Source organism: Strix aluco, chromosome 5, assembly GCF_031877795.1.
Source record: "Strix aluco isolate bStrAlu1 chromosome 5, bStrAlu1.hap1, whole genome shotgun sequence".
Classification (NCBI taxonomy): domain Eukaryota; kingdom Metazoa; phylum Chordata; class Aves; order Strigiformes; family Strigidae; genus Strix; species Strix aluco.
Genome location: NC_133935.1, coordinates 87,151,013 through 87,170,852, shown reverse-complemented (window position 1 = coordinate 87,170,852; position 19,840 = coordinate 87,151,013). Strand labels below are relative to the sequence as shown.

At 51.7% G+C, this 19,840-nt stretch overlaps 1 protein-coding gene across 1 annotated transcript; it reads left to right on the top strand.

Moving 5' to 3' along the window:
- Window positions 1–246: 246 nt before the first annotated feature.
- Window positions 247–18,006, top strand: SLC35B4 (solute carrier family 35 member B4). The gene is made up of 10 exons (XM_074828091.1): window positions 247–447; window positions 5,332–5,445; window positions 6,493–6,595; window positions 7,729–7,778; window positions 9,144–9,225; window positions 10,625–10,685; window positions 11,440–11,549; window positions 11,756–11,831; window positions 13,683–13,758; window positions 14,642–18,006. The coding sequence occupies exons 1-10, from the start codon at window positions 371–373 to the stop codon at window positions 14,886–14,888; spliced, it is 996 nt and encodes a 331-aa protein (XP_074684192.1). The 5' UTR covers window positions 247–370; the 3' UTR covers window positions 14,889–18,006.
- Window positions 18,007–19,840: the final 1,834 nt, after the last annotated feature.

The following is a 19,840-nucleotide window of genomic DNA, read 5'->3' as shown; positions in this document are numbered from 1 at the left end:
GTTTCTCAGCGGGAAAGCGGCGTCTGAGCGGCCCTTCCTCCCGCCCCCCCCCCCGCCTTCTCCTCGCGCCACCTCAGCGCCAAGGCCCCGCGCCGCCATTACGCCCCCCGCGGAACTACAACTCCCATCATGCCCCGCGGGACGGCACTGCCTGAGGAGACCGCGGTGAGGCGGCGCGGGGGACGCCGGGAGTTGTAGTCCCGTCCTTGGAGCCGCGGCGGTATCGGTGAACGGGCGGCGGGCGGGGAGCGAACTACCGGCGCCCGGGAGGAAGCGGGGGTGGCAGGGCCGGGGCTGGGAGCGGGGTCGGGGCCCGGGAGCGGGATGCGGTGGCGGCCCGGGAGGCCGCCTGGCTGCTTGGGGCGACGCCATGCACCCGGCCGTGGCTGTGGGGTTGGTGTTCGGCGGCTGCTGTAGCAACGTGGTGTTCCTGGAGCTGCTGGCCAGGTGCGGAGCCGGGGAGAGGCTTTGGGGGCAGAAGGAGGGGTTGAGGGCAGGAATGGGATCGGGGGTCGGGTGAGGGGCTCCGGGGCTGGGGGCCGCAGGGTCTCCCCCGCCGGCTTCAGGACTTGTGAGGGGAGGAAGCGGCAGCGGCGCCCAGGGGGTCTCCAGGAGATTGGAGGAGGGGAGGTGGTGTGAGGGGATTTGGAGTGATGGGGGGGCTGCCGAGGGGGGACCCAGGGCTGGCACCCAGCCTAGGGCTGGCTCTGAGGGGGTCTGCAGCCTCGGCGGGGTGGACGGGCCCCCCCTCACAGCTTGAGGGGCAGCCTCAGGCCCCGGGGCTCCTCATCAAGGTGCCAGGAGGAGCCCGAGTGTGGATCGCCAGGCCCTGGCCTTGTTGTGGCACCGTCTGATGGGTTTGTGGGATTTTTTGGGGCTGTCCCCCTTGGCTTGGGCCCAGTCTGGTCCTATCATGGGTCGCTTCGGTATCCTGCCCAGACACTGGGAATCTCTCTGCTCGCACAGGGACCACTGCATCAGTCTGGCCCTAAAGCATCCCCACCACTGATCCCAGCGCCTCGTACAAGTAACAGCTGAAATCCCATGGAGAAGACATGCAGGAGCTGGCTAAGGGTTCCCAGGGACAGCAGGCAGGGCCGAGGGAACATCATCCTTCTGGAAATGTGATCTTTGGCAGTGTCACGCGGCTGCAAAGCCAACGGGATGAGGGCAAAGAGTCCTTTGTGGCACTTGGAGCGAAGGGGAATTGCCAGGTTGCAGAGAGAGGAGGGCTGACATTTGGGGTATATCTGAGCACTGCGTCATCTTCCTCACCCTTATGGAGGAAGGCTGGTGTGGCTTGGAAAAGGTGGTGGTCTGTTGGATTTGTTTTCAGGGCTGGTCAGCAAGCTGTGAAGGCAAAAGAGCTAGACCTGACTGGGAGAACATGACTGAACTGGTTCTGTGTCTACAATCATACTAAGTTGGTGTGGAGCTGCATCCCCTGACCATTCAGTACTATCTTCAGTCATGCCCAGGCTTTTGAAACAGGTAGTTAAAACCTGCCCTTACTTCCTCCCCACCCGTTATCATCCCAGATTCTTAAGAGAAGAAGGGAGTGTAGAAGAGAGCCTGACTCTGTAAGCCAGCGGTGGGGATATTTGCTTTGAAGTGGGAGATCAGGAGGCAGGTACTTAACACAAGGTTGCACAATCACTCAGCAATCCCTGGATAAATCAAGAAGCAGTTACTGGAGGCAGAGACCTTGCCTAGCGAGTTGTCTTGGGGATTACTCTAACCTCTGTGTTTCCTGCCTGGCTTGTGCTGCAGCATTGGTGAGGATGGAGAAATGGGTCCCTTCGAGGTGGAGAGCTTTGGATCTGGCTTCTTGCATTTGCCACTTGGCTTGTGTCTCCTCCAGCCAGACCTTAAAACAAAAGTGAGCCATTTGGCCCTGTTCAAAGACTAAATTAGGTGTCTAAGCCCCAGAAAGAATTTTGAGCAGCAAATCCCAAGAAGTCCAATTGCAGACATCAAGGAAAAGCTGCTTTTCACACACAAGCTTCTCTTAAGCATTGCTGCTCATCCACTTTAGAAATTCCCCTGTTCTTAACAGCTCAATTCCTGTCCCCTCACTTGCCCTCCACCTTTGGTCCCTAAATCGGCGCAACACTGGTTATTTCTTTGTGTCTTGGTGTTACCTGAAGGGAAAAGTCCCTCCTGAAGATGAATCTTCCCATAACAAGCAAAGTCCTGGAACAGGATCACAGGAAAAGGCAGTGACCAGATTGATAGTCCAGTGAGGAATAACAAAGGTGATTGGAAGAAATTTGCTCAGGATTTATGAGGACAGAGTAAAGGAATGAGAGCTGTTTAGTCTAGAGATGCCTGAGGACAGACAAAAGACTTTAAATGTGTGGAGAACAGCTGCGGAGAAGAAGAGATAAATACTTCTGCTGGGCTCTGGAGGCAGAACAAGAAATAAGGGGCTTAAAATGCTATGAAAGGGATGTAAAGCAGGCCAAAAAAACCCAGGTTTGCTCCCTCAATGTAGTGAAGTAGATTTGTAAGAGAGAGAGCAGGGAAGCTCCTCGTTGGATGTTTTCAAGAGCAAGTTAAAGAAACTCCTGTCTGAATAACAGAAGGAGGCCTGGACAGGGCAGGAAACGCCATCAAGTTCATCCCATCTACCCATGTTTGGAGCAACCCGACCTGTTCTGCTGGTGTCCCTTCCTAGCTGACCTGGGGAGGTCTGTCTTTGAGCTGTGATGCCAAAGCTCTGTGTGCAGTGTACATACAGGCCTGGTTAGAAAGCCCATCATCTGCTCTTCGCCTTCTGAAGCTGTGTCCTTGTGAGGTGCCTTCCCTGTAAAAACAGTTGAGGCTCTATGTAGTAGATCTCAACGGGGTTTCTTCGCTGTATGGTGCCAGTGGGGAGGTTGCTCTTCTGCAGGGGCCGTTGAAGCCATTCCTTATGAAATGTGGAGTCTTCTGCAGTGATGCGCGGAAATTTTCCTTGGAGAAGTGATTTGGATGCACTGAACTCGGTCTGAGTGCCCCAAACTGATGCGCAGAAATCGGGCTGGCCTGTTTGTGCTCTGCTGACATGACAGAGCCCCGCTCGGGCTGTTTCATCCCACCATCTGCTAGGGCTGCTAGACACTTAACAGCCCAGGCAATTCCGTCCTAGGAGGCAGGGTGACACTTTCATCGTAGTGTTTCTGCATTGCTTCTGGAGGACTGTCTATCAGTTGCCTACAGCTAAAGCAGATCTTTGGTTGATATATCCAGCCTTCTTGTCGCTTCTTTTAGGTCTATCAGTATGTTAGGTTTGTGAGTCAAAGGCATGGGCAGATGCAGCCTTGGAGGGTTTTGTTTGTTTGTTTGTCTTTTTATTACCAGTCAACACATAACCTGTGTCAACACTTTACTGATAATGTGAGGTCATATGTACAGCAAGTGACTGAATGCAAGGGTCTGTGAACTGGGAGGAAACAAAGTCTAGTGCATGGAAACAGTTTTGGTTTATTCCAAGTTTCCACTTGCTTTGTATTCCCCTACAGAGATAAAGTTTACAATCCTGGAGCCTGGCCTCTGTCACCGAATCAGTTTCTCTTCTCTTCCCCCAATTAACTTTTGAACCTCTTAACCTCATTGCACAGCAGGGGTTGAAGTCTCACAGACAATTAAGCTCTGAAAAATGTGAATACTGGCAGGTAGGTAGAGGGGAGGAGCTCAGGCTAGTGCCTACCCCGTGAAAAATGCAGGTAGAAGGTGGCCTTTCCAGGTCCTGTTTGGTGGCAACAATGTGCCAGCTCTGCATTAACCAGAGCACTGCTGCTGCTTCTGAGAAGTCAGCGGTGACAGAGGAGGTTTTTTTGGAGGAGACTGGGCCTTTGGCTCTGCTACCAGGGAGACAGCTTGGTTATTCCTGTTCTCCAGTGCATCTCTCAGCTTGCATGCTGCAAAACTGTGTCAGCCCAGTCTCTACCTACTTGTGACGGCGTGTTGTGTGAGCAAGCTGCGTGCTTGTGTAGCAGGGTGGGGATCAGGACTCGGTGGCCTGCAGCTTCTCCATCAAGTCCTTGGCCTCGGTTTCTGTTTTGCACCAGAGAAAGGGGAAGTACTTGCTCAAATTTTCTGTCTCCCACTGCAAATAACAGCGAGCTTTCCGATTATCTGATATGTCACGGCCTCCTCTGAGCCTGCAGCTGACTCTGTGCCTCCCAGGAAATCCTCTCCTGCTCCCTGTAAGCTTCTTAGGAAGGAGGCAGTGTCTGCAGCAGACATGTCTGCTAGGAATGGGTGAGCAGAGTGCAGGGAGTGTTTGTTTAATGTCAGGCTGTTACAGGCTGTCTTGCCCTTGTGTGCAATTCCTCTTCCCTCAGAATAATCACACAAGGTTGGTTTGCTCAAAGGTGGTGTCATTTCCGCTACAAAGGTAGCGATAACTGCAGTGCCTGGGTCTGTCTGGGAGGACAAAGATGCTCAGCTAAGAGGAGCTCATTTTCAAGGTCTGACTTTTGTGGCTTTCGATAACTTGTGGAGTTTGAAAACTTCAGTGCAAAGCATGTGTCGTGTTAGCAAGCTCCCTGGCTTGCCTGTCACGTGGCATTTAATGCCACCACCTTTTTGGGCTTCCGTGATGAGCTGTTGTAGGTTCCTTCTTGAACCTACAGCCAACCTCTTGGCATCCGGCAAACGCAGGAGGGCAGAGAGCTAAAGCTTGCTGAGTAAACTGAAAGCAGGTCTGAGCTCATGTTCACATGCTCTGGGGATGGGGTACAAGCAGGACCACGGATGCTACGCCTTGCTCTGCAGACACGGACCTGACCTCGGCCCTTCCCTCATGCGTTGGAACTAAGGGCTATTGGAAATGCTGCTGCCTTCCTCCTGGGTGGACTCATCATTTCACCTGACCTCTAGCAAACACAGCAGCTTGTAGGTAGGGAGAGAGCCCTGTCAAAATCACTTCCGCATGAGAAAGAGGAAGATCCAGCTTCAGTTTGGTTATGTCAGTGCTTGATGTTGCTCATTCAGATCCTATACCCTGGTGGGATGTTATACAGACCTGTGAGATGCGACCAATTTCCTCTTTCATTTCCTGATCCCATTCACCATGTGCCCCATGACAGGGTGGCTGCTCATTTCTTCTTTGGAAATGTTTGAGGAAGGGATTGCTGCACAAGTATCTACAAGTACAGGTGAGTAAATACTTGCAGGGAAGTGTTTAACAAAGGCAGCGTGAGAACCTGGACAGATAAAGCGATAAAGCCCCTCCAGGTTGATGCTCACTCTGGGATGATGAGGCTCTTTTTCTTGGAGCCCAGTGCAGTGTTTGTTCTCCATGGCATTGTTCTTATGCTTAGTCTTTCTTCTCCCTGCCTGCAGGCAGTTTCCAGGATGTGGGAACATAGTGACATTCTCCCAGTTCCTATTTATCGCTGTGGAAGGCTTTATCTTCGAAGCCAACTTTGGGAGGAAGAGGCCAGCCATACCAATAAGGTACAGTTGATCTGAACGCTTTTGCTAGGCACAAATTGATCTATTATCTCAAGAAGTGTTTAATAAAATGGCTTATCCATTTATCCTGTCTAAATCCCATCCATCCTGCAGAATTTGCGAAGCCACATTGAGAACCTGTCATGCCTGATAAAATACAAGCTCCTTGTTTATTGAGAATTCTTAATAGGAAATTGCCATCAGATACTTTCCTGTCCAAGAAACAGGGCAATGTTTTACACAGTTAAGAGTTTGCTGTGTTTGAAAAGCTTGCTGTCTCTCTGGAGCTTGATACAATGGGCGTGGGAGGGACAAGTTTACTGGAAACCTGGCCAAATTCACTTTTGCATTTCTCCATCAGGGCTGGTCTTGTCCTGGCAATGGCCTGACATGTTCATGCTCTCCTTCCTGGCCCTCAGTGGCTGTAGTGAAGTGAGGAGGTTTTGTGAGGTTCCTTAGCAGACTGCCTAGCCCGTGGCAAAACAGAGTGCTATGCTGAGTGCTCGGGACAGAGATCCTCATGACAGAAAGTTGAGGGCAAGTTTAGTGCCATTCATGGCTGCGTCACAACAAGGAGCTTCAATTTGTGGGAGGCTCTCTAGCTTCGGTGTAGAACCGTGGAGGTGTTAAGCCTGAATTTGAATGTTTTCTCCTTCCACTCAGGGTAGCGATACCTGCTGGCAGAAAATGAATCCCCTCAAATCAAGCCTTGTCTTATGCCACTGTCCATAGGAAAGAGGGGTCTGGAGGAAGTCCATGCTAAAAGATTCCCACTGGGGTATCCTCAGTTCCCCATTGCTTCTGGGATTAGCACAGGCTGAGCCAGTGCAGGTCAGCCTGTTTCCTGTTCGAAGGACTTCCCTGCTACATCCAAAGTGAATTGATCTCCTTGTTAGTCCTTGGCACAGACCCAAGAGCTGGATGGGCTCCTGCTCAGCCCCAGACCTTTTCCTTGCAACCCGTAATCTGTTCCCAAGGTGTCTCCCATCATCCCAGGGCGGTTCATGCACAGCTGTCAGCTTTTTTTTGGTGTGTGTGTTTGTGTTTCAGGTACTACTTCATCATGGTGGCTATGTTTTTCACTGTCAGTGTGGTGAATAACTATGCCCTGAACTTAAATATTGCCATGCCGCTGCACATGATCTTCAGATCAGTGAGTACTGTCATACCATCCTTTTCCTCCTCATGTGCCATCTCTTCCCATCACCTCTGCAAGCGCTGTCCCTGGTGCATGTGTTCTGCCACCCTCTCTTTCCCTATGGGTACCAAAACCCTGTGCAAATATTAAACTTGTGAGGAGAGCAACCTTGCTCTGAAGGCTCAGCTTCAATTCTCACTTTCACGGTGTTGATTATTAAAGTTCAACTGAATGAACAGATGGGAAAACTGAGGCTCGAACAGGCTTCCTATTTCCAGAGGTGGTTGGGGAAGTAACAGTGACAAAACCAAGCCCACACTCTGGCTGTCGGCCCTGGATAAGCTGAATTGCTGGCCAGAGGGTCCCAGCTTTCCCTTCCACCACACAGCTACACCAAGTGGTTCATGTCCTAGTGTAGGTGTCTTGGTTAAACTCCGCAGCTCAGAGAGCATGGATTTGGCCTAGTTCCACCTGCACTGTTACAGCATAGGTCTTTGCTTTGGAAAGTGCTATTAAAATGAATCTACACTTAAGTGTAGATGAGTGTCAGGCTAAAACATCTGTTAAAACCAAAGAAAATGGAGCCCCAGTTGTTGGGAATAACAAAATCTGCTGGGCAGATCTGCTGAGCGGGGGCTGTTCTCCCACAACACATCATGGGGTTGAGATACCTCAAGTCAGGAGAAGTTAAAAAGAAGAAGACTAGGCAACAGTCTAAGAGCTCTGTCCCACACTAACCGTGAGGGATGGTTCTTGTATTGCAGCCCTGCAGTCAATCTATGGGCTGTACTCCTGTTCCAAATTAAAAAAACACAGTGATTTGGCCACGTTCTGGTCTGTAGCATGCACTCAGTGTCATGGGTGGGCCAAAAAAAGGGGAGGCCCACTGGCCAGGAGATCTTCGTACCCTGTTTGTCCGAGTATCTTTGTTCCCAACCCACCCAGCTCAACTTCTCCCCTCCTCCTAGCTGAAGTGGACTTTCCCCACCCTGTCAATCTCCCTGATCCTGTTCTGGTCTTTCTGTTGGTGTTTTGGCATCAGTTGTATTGAGTTCGTGGTGTTTCTCTGGGGCAGGCGTCCCAGTCCAGGGAATTTTGTCATACTGACCTTCTGTTTTCTTTTTCTCCTCCTCTCTCTTCTTTCCCAGGGCTCTCTCATAGCAAGCATGGCTCTAGGTATCATCATTTTGAAGAAAAGGTAAATCACAAGCCTCTTATATCATCAGAGAATGCTTTGCCATTGACTTAATCCTGACTGGTGTTTAGTGCCTTCCCCTTTCCTGTTAAGTATTCTTGTTTTACTGGTGGGGAAACTGGGGCACAGAGGTTGTGCCTGGACTAGAGGCTGGAATAGTTCCCTCTTCTGCATTTCCACCACCCCTCACTCCTTCATTCAAGGCAAGCATGGACTGAAAAGAGAGATTTTACACATGACTGCAGCCTTCTGTGTTAGCTCTTTTCTTTTCTCTTACTTCTGTGAGGCTGGCACTGCTCCTGATGGTGGGTGTACTGGGTCTGCCTGGGATGGAGTTAACTTTCTCCTTTAACTTTTCTCATGGTGGTGTGTTTGGGATTTGTGACTAAAACAGCGTTGATAGCACACTGATGTTTCGGCTGTTGCTGAACAGTGCTTACGCAGTGTCAGGGCTCTCTGTTTTTCCCCCTCTGCCCCCCAGTCAGTAGGCTGGGGGTGGACAAGAAGCTGAGAGGGGCCACAGTTGGGACAACTGACCCAAAATGGCCAAAGGGGTTTTCTACACCAGATGATGTCGTGCAGTAGAAACCAGGTTAGAGGAGGAAGGGGGTAGGGGAGAGTTGGTCTCCAAGATGGCTGTGCTTGTGGGAGGTGGTGAGTGATTGCCTTTGCATTATTTTTGTTAGTTTTTTTCCCCCCTCACCTATTAAACCCTTTAGCTCAACCCACGAGTTTTCTCTGTTTAGACTGGCTAAGGAAGTATTTCTTTGCAGAAGGGGTTGTTGGGCGTTGGAATGGGCTGCCCAGGGCAGGGGGGGAGTCCCCATCCCTGGAGGGGTTGAAGAGTCGGGTTGACCCAGCACTGAGGGATCTGGTGGAGTTGAGAATGGTCAGTGTGAGGTTAGTGCTTGGACTGGAGGATCTTCAAGGTCTTTTCCAACCAAGATGATTCTGGGATTCTGTGAGGTTGGGGGAATGAGTGAGCGGCTGTGTAGGTGCTTGGCTGCTGGCTGGGGTCGACCCACCGCAGTGGGCAAAGACATCAAGGACAGGAGCTGCTTGGGGTCTGGCTGTTGGACCAGTGTGGGCCCATCCCCATCCATTGCTACGCAGAGATCCACGCTGGCTTTGGCCTGAGAGGGATCTTTTGCCATGGGCAAGGAGATCTTGGTCCAAATGCTTCTGTTTTTTTGCAGTTGGAAGAAGTTGGCCTTCCCTCCCACCAATGTCCAGCGTTAGGTAGTGGGTACGTGCCCATCACCCCAAGTTCACACTGGTGTAATGGAGCAAAATTCAATGCAAGGGAGCAGTAGATGAACAACGTGAGGCTGGGCCAGGTCACTGACATCTCTCTTCTCCCCTGTGCAGATACAGCGTATCTAAATACACGTCCATAGCCCTGGTGTCCGTGGGGATCTTTACCTGCACTTTCATGTCTGCAAAGCAAGTGGTAAGGCTTGGAAAGGGCCTGAGGTCATAGCTGTGAACCTTATTGACAGGAGGAGCTGCTGTCAGCACCTTCATCAGAAATTCCCTTTGCCTGACTGTTAATGGAGAGACAAGATGTCTCCTAGCTCTAAACCTCCTCCCTGAGAGCCCTTGTTCTGGTCTCATTTTTCCTTCGTTTGGAGGGAAGGGATGCACACACACTTGTGTGGTTTAACTTAATTACAGATGCCTTTTAACATGTTCAGGTTGCTTTTTGCTGAGAATAAACCATTATTTTTTTGCTGCAGAGATAACAGCTAGAAGCCCTTACTGTGCCCTTACTGTGATGTGTTGCAGTTAGGAGCAGATGAATCTTAAACAAAACTCAGCCATCTTAAGTCTTTGCTCTTTTTATCCCAGAAGAGATTGTTGGCTTTCAGGCTAGATTTTTCCAGACCTGTTGTCATCCAATGTGACTTTCTGTGACCCTTGAAATAAAAGTGCATATATTTGGAGAACAGAGGGAGTGAAGAAAATCCATGTGTAACACTGATTTGAGCTTTTCTTGGGTCAGCACCCACAGCCTGATCTTGTCAACTGAAGACAGAAAAATGGCATAAAGTGGTGGTCAAGTGAAAATTGGTTGCACTTAATCCAACTCTGAGAGATTGGAAATGAAACAGGGCTGTCAAACCTCCAAGTCCCCCATCATTTAATCGCTTTTGATACTCTCTGAATGTCTGAGGAAGGTCTGGGCTATGTAGCCTTGCTCTGTATTAATCCAGATAAACTCTCAGCAGGCATGGGGTTTTGGTATAGTATGGATAGTTGTGGCAGAGGTCAGTAATCTAATTTGCCCTAAACCACAGCGAAAAAGAGCTGAGCCAACTCATGCTACTTAGAGTTTTACCCTCAGCTAACAGCATCTACAGGCCTGGTTTCCTCCATTTCTTGACCGTGAGCCAGAGCCCTGGTTTTAGTACCTGACTGGGGCTTGACCAGAGCCCTTGTTCTTTCCTGCACACTTCCCCGTCTGAGATGGGGATGGAGGAGCCTGCCAGTGGGCTGTCTGTGGGAGTTTTCTAAGTAGTACTGATTATTTTTCTGCTCGAACAGTTCGATCTCTCGCCAAGCTAGGGCATTTCTTTCCAAAAAGCTACTTTCTTGATCAGACATTCACAATTTTTGCTGGAAGCTGGTGCGTTCCCTGAAGCAGAGTGGAAAGCAAAGCGTGTTGTAGTTGCTACCACCTCTGTTCAGTCAGGGAAGCAACTCTGGAGAATGTGAGACCTTGGGCAGTCTTTGCTTTATGGGCTTGCTTAGAACACAACACACAACCCAGGAGTGAGGTACAGGCAGGTGCGAATGAGCTGCAGGGATGTGGTAGCTCATGGTGACTGTGTTGTGTCTCCCTCCACCAGGCATCTGACTCCAGCTTAAATGAAGAGGACGGACTCCAGGTTTTCTTGTGGTGGCTGCTGGGTACGTGAGTGCCATCCTGGCCTTGCTGGGATACCGGCAAGAATGTAGCTCTCTGATGGCCTTGGCCGTGTGGGTTGTGCAGAGCAGACTGTGGTGGGAGCCCCTGCGCTGAGGTTAAGTTTTGCTGAACATCTGGTGGACGTTGATTTGCAAAGAACGGGGTTTTGTGGCGCTCATTAGCAGCTTTGTGCAAGGAGATGCTCTTCCTTTGGCCAACAGGTTAAATACGGCACCTGAGGGGTTTCTGTGAGGCAGCGGCTTAGTGACAGAATGAGACCACAGTCCTGCATGTTTGCAGATAATCTTCTGGATTTCTGTTTGCAAAAGCAGCCCTACCTGATGCTGTGGGATATGCTGCAGAGAGGGAGAGGAGCTGTAGCTGGTTCAAGTGTTCATTCAGCACAGTATTTCAAGTCTTGAGTCTATTTTTATACCTCCAGCCTAGATCTGTTGGTGGCTTTTCCTGGAACCTGGGATTGATGTCGTGTCAGTAGTGGCAAATGGCTGCATCCCTGGTATCCCACCAACTCCGCGTGCCAGCACTGAGTCTCTTTTTAAGAGGTGTTCAGATGTCTCTTGGCATCTCAGCCATCGTAATAAGATACCTGTGTCCCCAAGACCATTATCAGTTTTCTTATCAAGTCTGTACGTTTTGACTTTCTTCACTGAAAGCCATATTGTGGGAGTCTTCAAGCTGGTTGACTCGAGCTCTGCCCTGCTTGAGCAGTGTTGCAAGGCTGTGCTTCTGTTCCAGGTATTGCTGCACTCACCTTCGCCCTCCTCATGTCTGCCAGGATGGGGATTTTCCAGGAGACGCTGTACAAGCAGTTTGGAAAACACTCCAAAGAGGCTCTTTTTTACAATGTAAGTCACCGTGGCTTTTCTGTGGCTTTTACTGGGTAGATAGAGCTGCTTAGAGAGTCACTTCCCCTCCCACCCTGTACTCAAAGGATCCCACGCTGCAAGGCTGGAGCAGTGAGGAGTGTGCTCTCAGCCAGAGGTATGAGGCTGCTTTCCCAGGATGAGAAGTACGTCATCTGTTTAACATCTGTCTTTACTTTTCTCTCCAGCACGCGTTACCACTCCCTGGCTTTCTCCTCCTTGCCCCCAACATCTACCACCATGCTGTCCTCTTCAGCCAGTCTGGTAAGTGTTGCACAGACCCATCCTTGCCCTCGTACCTTTCTGTCCTCTGGAAAACGCTGTCAGAAGCTTTCAGTCCAGCAGTTGTGTGTGTCAGGCTGCTGTCTTGGGATATTCAAGCCCTTTGAACTTTCAGATTTGATAGAAAGCCAAAAAAAAAAAACCCCACGCTGTCTTGAGGACATTGTCCAGCCTTTACCTGCCACTGGGCCAGACACCAGCGTGCCGGGACGAGTGGTGATTGCTGAGGGCCTGGCCGTGGGCCGCTGAGCGTTCAGCTGGTGCCACAGCAGCTGGCAAAGCTGAGCCCTGAGTTACTGTTTGGATCAATGTGGTTCAAGCCCAAGTTTCTCATTAAATGCACCTGCCTACACTTTATTGGGCCCAGCAAGATTGCTCATCCATCCACCTTGAGCTATACATCTCCTTAAGTTTAGTAGTAAAATTCACCAGGCTTCCTATATCCCTGATCTTGTGAAACTGCAGGGACCTTTGCTGAATAGGTTTGCTGGTTCTCTAATCCCCTCTGAGTAGGGGGATTGTTTGCATGCATGGATCACTTTAACCAGTTCATTAATATCATTACAAAATATTTCTAGCGCGCTGCACCTCTCTCAAGGAAAGAGTGAGGTGATCCCTGGGGAAAGGAATGTGAGAGTTCAAAAATGGGAATAACAGGGCCAAATACTCAACCACAGGTGTAAACACGGACCTGTTGGCTTTTGTTCTGCTGGTGCTACGCAGGCTTTGCCTTGCTTGTGCTGTCAGCCTCTCGGAGCCGTGCAGTTGGTTAATCCAGTTTTAACGGTAGGACAGCCCTGGTAGGAGAAAGCAAGACAGAGCTTTTCTTTTAGTGTCTTTTTTTTTTTCCTTCGCCTACTTCTTCTGTCTTCCTTTCTTCCCTACGGAAGTCCAAGCAGAAACACGTGCAGACTTTCTTGTATTTGTCATTTACCACAGTAAATGTTTTCTGCACTTTGGCCACAACAACCCCCAGCAGCGCTACAGGCTTGGGGAGGAGTGGCTGGAGAGCTGCCAGTCAGAGAGGGACCTGGGGGGGATTGATAATGAGCCAGCGGTGTGCCCAGGTGGCCAAGAAGGCCAGTGGCATCCTGGCTTGTATCAGCAATAGCGTGGCCAGCAGGGACAGGGAAGGGATCTCACCCCTGTGCTCGGCACTGGTGAGGCCGCCCCTTGATGAGTGGGTTCAGTTTTGGGCCCCTCCCTCCAAAAAGGCCATTGAATGACTCGAGCGTGTCCAGAGAAGGGCAACGGAGCTGGTGCAGGGTCTGGAGCACAGATGTGATGGGGAGCGGCTGAGGGAACTGGGGGGGTTTAGTGTGGAGAAGAGGAGGCTGAGGGGAGACCTCCTGGCCCTCTGCAACTCCCTGAAAGGAGGGTGCAGAGAGGGGGGATGAGTCTCTTGAGCCAAGGAACCAGCGGCAGGCCAAGAGGGAATGGCCTCAAGCTGCGCCAGGGCAGGGTCAGACTGGCTCTTAGGAAGGATTTCTTTGCAGAAGGGGTTGTTGGGCGTTGGAATGGGCTGCCCAGGGCAGGGGGGGAGTCCCCATCCCTGGAGGGGTTGAAGAGTCGGGTTCACCCAGCGCTGAGGGATCTGGTGGAGTTGGGAACGGTCAGGGTGAGGTTCATGGTTGGACTGGAGGATCTTCAAGGGCTTTTCCAAACTAGAGGATTCTGTGAAAAGCGAAATGTGCCCACACCTCAGTCTGCCTTGTGCAGCATTTGCCTCCCAAAGCTGCAGTGTCAGTCCAGGACGGGAGAGAGACACCCCTCCTTGCATCTTCTTTAAGCCTCAGCAGGGCAGTGACCTCACTCCGTTCTTTCTCCCCGCAGAGCCGTTCCAGGTCCCAGTGATCGGGCTGACCCTGCCAATCATGTGGTTCTACCTCCTCATGAACGTCATCACTCAGTATCCTTTAAAAATTCAGCTTGAGACACGCCGCGGAGATGGCAGCGGGGTGGGACAGGAGGACTGGGGTGGGGGTGCCATGTCCTTGGAGCCTTCCCTGCGTTTGGGAGTTGATGTTCATGGAACTCTTGGAAAATTGAAATTTAACCTGGGACTTAAAATTTATTTTCCAGGGTGGCTGAACCACCTGGCCACCACCTCTTGGAAAATATAGAGTGGAATTTAACCTGGGGCTTATGTTATTTCCAGGGTGGCTGAAATCTGCCACCACCTCCCCAGGGGCAGGCTGGTTGGTGTAAACTCATGATGGCTTTGGTAGCCAGTTCTCAGTAGAAGGGACAGATGAGGAGCTATTTGTAATGTATCAGTGTGTGGCATCTTCCAGGCAGTGAGGACAGCTCTGAAAGTCTAAAGAAGCCCCTCAAGAAAGAGACCCTTCAGTCCAAGGCCCTCCTGCCCTTTTCCTCTCAGTGTTGGAGAGCGCTGTGCTCTGCAGCTGCTCATGCTCCTCCATGAAATCCCCCTCTTTTAATCTGCCTTTCCTGTGCCCCCTTGGGAGGGACAGGGAAATTCTGGTGGGTATAATCGAAGAAGTCTGATTTTAGCTTCCCTTGGCTCCGTGGCAGGGACTGTAAACACTGCACCCCATTAACCTTTTGACAATACACCAGCCCCAGAGCGAGCTTGGGGGAAGTCTGGAAGATTTGGGGTGTCCCTAGCATTTGTAGTGAAGCTGTTCATAGCTGGAGAAATGCTGATGTGAGGAGAAGGGAATTTTATTCCCTCTGTAACCAAACTGGGGCTCCCTTTTGCATTCCCAAAGGCCTGCCCAGGTGTCCTCCCTCTCCGGCCCCAATGTCCCCTTACCTCCACTCCCCCCCAGATACGTCTGCATCCGAGGCGTCTTCATCCTCACCACGGAATGCACCTCCCTCACCGTCACGCTGGTGGTGACGCTGCGCAAGTTCGTCAGCCTCATCTTCTCCATCCTCTACTTTCGTAATCCCTTCACGGCCTGGCACTGGCTGGGAACCGCCTTCGTCTTCGTGGGGACTCTCATGTACACGGAGGTGTGGAACAGCCTCGGGCCCTTCCTGGCCCGCTGGAGGAAGAGGCCGAAGGAGGAATAACAGCCAGGGACTCTCTGCAGGGACCTTTTTAATTGTTTTATAGAGCAGAGCAGCAGGGAATCCCCCAGAGGGGGGTTGTTTTTATAACACAGGGGAGGTGCTGGCTGTGCCAAGCTCCTGGGAAACGTGGAGCCACCGCTGGGAACCGACCTGAAACGGATCACGGAGAGGTGATACGGTTATTTTTGCAAGGTTGCATTTTTTTTTATGCAATCCCTTTTGCTTCCAACTTCTCCCCCTGTTTTTTGGTTTTTTTTTTGAATAACCCTTTTTAAGTCATGTAAAAGCTGACCCAGTTCTCTTAGGAGCCCAACCTTGGTGTGGTGCTGTTGTCCACTCCTCCCGGCTTTGATGAGCTGTACCCTGAGCCTCTTTGGTGCCGTCCTTTAATGTCCAGGTGGCTGCGGAGGGTGGCTGAGCCCCGGGGAACCGCTGTTTGTGCAGTTAGTTACACTGGAAATGCCGGGCCTGGCTGTTAACCTGAGTCCCTGTTGCCTGATCCTACCACCTGTGCTGGAGTGGTGTCGGATACACCTGTAGCAGGAGCCCTCCAGTCTGCCCAGTAGATCCTCCACTGGGGAATGGCTCAGGGGGCTGATTCCCAAGCCACCAAGCCCCCATCAGTAGTAGCAGGGCCTAGGTGGGAGCCTGAGGAAACCAAAAAGGGGTGATGCTACGGGGACAGAAAGTGCCACTGTGTCACCTTCGCAGCCTTCTCAGGGAGATGCTGAAGTGCTGTTGAGGCTTCGCTGAGTCCTCAGACATTGCCCTGATACTTCAGGAGGCGGAGGGTATTGTGGGTTCCTCCTGCTTTCCTTAGGCCCTCGGTGCAGGGCACTTTTCAGTTGCTTCCCACTTCTTCCCTCGTGACAAGCGTGTTCAGTGGGCTTCCAGCTGCAGCGAACTGTGCTGAGCCCCAACGCGCCTGTGGTGCCACAGATCCAGCCCAACCTCAGGGGTCAGGTGTTGCCAAGAAGCTTAAGAAGGGCCGCTAGAGCTGAGCTTATTTCTGCTGCTGAGGGAGGGTCTGCGCTTCCTCTCCCTTCACTTTTCCCCTTCTCCCAGCCCTTGGGCATCAGCTTCTCTCGTGGCATTTCTGTGCATCGTAGCAGCATCCACCTGGCGCAGGGCTGGTGTCCCTTAGCGTCACCTGTCACCGGGGGCAGGAGCGGCCTTTGGGAGCTCTGAGGGGGTGTCCCCATGCGTGTGTCTCCCAGCAAGGTGAGGAGCAGCAGCCGCAGCTCTTCTAGGAACAGCTCAGTGTTGGGCAGAGCCAGGGTTAGCGTGCAGCCTTGGCTCGGTCTCAGCGTCGCAGGGAGATGTTTTGTGCTGCCTCGTTTTTCCTGGAGCACCTTGTTTTTGTCATCCTGATACTGTTCCCGCTCAGCTGTGATAATTGGGGCATCCAGCAACATCAACCTGATTCACATCAAGCTTAGCCAAGGATGATACTCCGTTATTCCTCCACCCAACATCCCGATGGCTTCCAGCCTCAGTGTTTACAACCCCTCCAACATTAAACCTGGCCTTGTGGTGGGTTAACCCCGGCCGGCTCATGGCTGCTCGCTCACTGACCCCCACAGTGCAACCGGAGAGCGGGGAATAAGAGCAAAGCCAAGAAAATGGGTGAATAAAGATGGTTTAGAGTAGAGATAAAGGTGGTTTCACAGCAAAGGAAAGAGGAAGGGGAAAAGACCCCCAAGTGATGCAGCCACCCACCCTCTGTGCCCAGCCAGTCCCTGAGCAATGGCCACCTTCCCAAAAAACACCTTTCCATCCCTTTTTATTGCTGATTTTTATCTGCATCAGTTGTCCCAGCTGTGCCCCTTCCCAGCTTCTTGCCCACCCATGGCCTAATCATCAGTGGGGGCCGAAGTGGGATAAAAGGAAACACCTTGAGGCTGTGCACACGCTGAAACACTGGTGTGTCCAACTGGTGTTGCCAACGCTCTTTTAGCCACAAATCCAAAGCCCAGCACCATACGGGCCACTATGGAAGAAGTTAATTCCAACCCAAGCAGAGCCAGTATGATGCTGATGGGACCTGCAGCTCGGTCCTGCCTGGGATGCTGCAGAGTTTTCCCTTCTGGTTTTGATTTTCCCTGAGCCTGAAAAAAAACCCTCTTGTATTTTGAGTGTCAGACGTGGGATATTTCCAAGGATTTTGTAGATGGAGAGACTGTTTCCTAATGCAGGTCAGCTCTCACTTCCGGCTGTTTGCACAGGCTCCAGGAAGGACCCAGAGAGAGGCAAAACCTTTATCCCTCATCTGGATCTTCAAAGATACTTGGAGCTTCAGCTGAGACAGGGAGGTAGGCAACACAAATATCAGCGCGGAAGCATCAGGGATGAACTGGTGGGGTTCATCGAAGCTTCAAACTCACGGGTGTAACCCCAGGCTGAGGGCAGGAGCCCGGCTGGGCAGCGGGAGCTGTAACTGCTGTCGGGTGGCCGCGGCAGCTGCGGCCTGGGGTGGGGATTGAGCAAAGCAATAGCTGAGCAGGTGCCTGAGTGCGTGTAACATACTGTACATAGCCCACTTGCTCTTGGTAGTGAGGAAATTGCATGTTGTCTCCCATTCCTGTGTGATGCTGGTAGGTCTGGGGATGTCGGGGTTCCTCTTTTTTTTAACCATGTGCTGTACTCGGTCCTTCGCTGGAATCAGGTGTCAATGATGGGTTATTATTTGTTGTTGTCAGGGGTATTTTTTTTTTAACTTTACAGTGTGATCTCTGTGTTTCTCAATATTTATAACTGTTAGAGCGTCGCAGAAGTGGCAGCGATTCCCTTCCGGCTGTAGGAGAGCGGGTGAGCTTGCCCAGTTGTGAGCTGGAGGAAAGGTCCAAGCAGAAACGCCCCGTTAGCCAAAACTAGTATTTGAATCCAGGGCTCCCCCCCCAAAAAATGGGGCTACTGATTTGTTTGGTTTTAATGTTTGCTGTTGAGATAGTAGCACATACTTTTTAGCACAGAGGTTGGAAAAGTGGGTGAGCCAAAATACTTTTTGAGCAGTGTTCTGGATCTGCAGAGCTTTTGGGTTGGCTGGTTGGATTTAGGGTGGTATTTTTGTTGTTGTTTTTTTTTAAAAACAAAATAAATGTGTGTCCTCTTCAGAGTATGTTGGCCTTGTTTTTTCTTTCATGCTTTGCTACTGGTAATCAGCTGCTGGTGACTGGAAAGTGAATGAGGCTCTGAAATCACACAATTTCTCCTGCTTTAGTATGAGAGAAGGTAGGAAAGACTTGGCCTTGCTGGGGTTTGAGGGAAAGACCCAACCACCTCTTTTCCCTGCCTCCACTGCACTGGAGAGTCCCACACCCCCAATCCTGGACCCACAGGGGGTTGGACCCATGGAGGGCTGGACCCACAGCTCCCCAAACGTGCCCTCCAGGGCTTGTCAACACTGCCCGGCAAAGCCAGGCTCTCCTACCCAGAAAGCACGTCCCCGTCTGCTCTGATCCAGCCTGACATTACCCTCTGGCTGTGGCCACGAGGTGAGAAGTTGCTTTTCTCAAATCCCACCTGCCCCTCTCCTCCTCCTGGGTCACAGTGGCTGACAGTGAATGCACAAAGCAAATGCAACTAAACCAGTGAAGAGAGAGATGGGGATGAGTCTCCTTAATGAAGTAACAAGCGCCAGGCCAAGAGGGAATGGCCTCAAGCTGCGCCAGGGCAGGGTCAGACTGGCTCTTAGGAAGGATTTCTTTGCAGAAGGGGTTGTTGGGCGTTGGAATGGGCTGCCCAGGGCAGGGGGGGAGTCCCCATCCCTGGAGGGGTTGAAGAGTCGGGTTGACCCAGCGCTGAGGGATCTGGTGGAGTTGGGAACAGTCAGGGTGAGGTTCATGGTTGGACTGGAGGAGCTTCAAGGGCTTTTCCAACCTAGAGGATTCTGTGATCTGAAAAGTTCTGGCAGTCAGGGGAAGTTCCTGGTGACTGGAAAAAGGGAAACATTGCACCCATTTTTAAAAAGGGTAGAAAGGAGGGCCCTGGGAACGACCAACCTGTCAGCCTCACCTCTGCGCCTGGGAAGCTCATGGAACAGATGCTCCTAGAAGCTGTGCTAAGGCACATGGAGGGCAGGGAGGGGATTCAAGACAGCCAGTGTGGCTGCACCAAGGGCAAATCCTCCCTGACCAACCTTGTGGCCTTCTATGATGGAATGACAACGTCAATGGACAAGGCAAGATCTATGGGTGTCGTCTATGTGGAATTCTGTAAGGACTTGACACTGTTCGCTACAACATCTTTCTCTCTAAATTGGAGATTTCATGGGTGGACTGTTTGGTGGATGAGGAATTAGTTGGATGGTCTAATCCAGAAGGTAGTGGTCAACAGCTCAATGGCCAGATGGAGATCAGTGATGAGTGGTGTCCCTCGGGGGTCCATACTGGGACCAGCACTGTTTAATATCTTCAGCAATCGAATATCTTCAGCCCTGCAGAGAAGGACTTGGGGGTGGTGGTGGATGGAAAACTGCCTTTGAGCCAGCAATGTGCGCTGGCAGCGCAGAAAGCCACCCGTGTGCTGGGCTGCACCCAGAGCAGTGTGGGCAGCAGGGCGAGGGGGGGGATTCTCCCCCTCTGCTCCGCTCTTGGGAGACCCCCCTGCAGTGCTGGGTCCAGCTCTGGGGGCACCAACAGCAGAAGGACACGGACCTGCTCGAGCGGGGCCAGAGGAGGCCACGAAGATGCTCGGGGGGCTGGAGCACCCCCCTGTGAGGACAGGCTGAGAGAGTTGGGGGGTTCAGCTGGAGAAGAGAAGGCTCCGGGGAGACCTTAGAGCGGCCTCCCAGGACTGAAAGGGGCTACAGGAAAGGGGGGAGGGACTCGTCATCAGGGGGGAGGGATAGAACAAGGGGGAACGGTTTTAAACTGACAGAGGGGAGATTTAGATGAGATCTAAGGAAGAAATTGTTCCCTGTGAGGGTGGTGAGGCCCTGGCACAGGTTGCCC

Excerpts from the sequence above, each read along its gene's own strand:
- SLC35B4 (XM_074828091.1), top strand. The coding sequence starts at position 371 with ATGCACCCGGCCGTGGCTGTGGGGTTGGTGTTCGGCGGCTGCTGTAGC. Across the intron at positions 10,686-11,439 it reads TTTCTTGTGGTGGCTGCTGG|GTATTGCTGCACTCACCTTC; the intron begins GTACGTGAGTGC and ends CTTCTGTTCCAG. Across the intron at positions 11,832-13,682 it reads TGTCCTCTTCAGCCAGTCTG|AGCCGTTCCAGGTCCCAGTG; the intron begins GTAAGTGTTGCA and ends TTCTCCCCGCAG.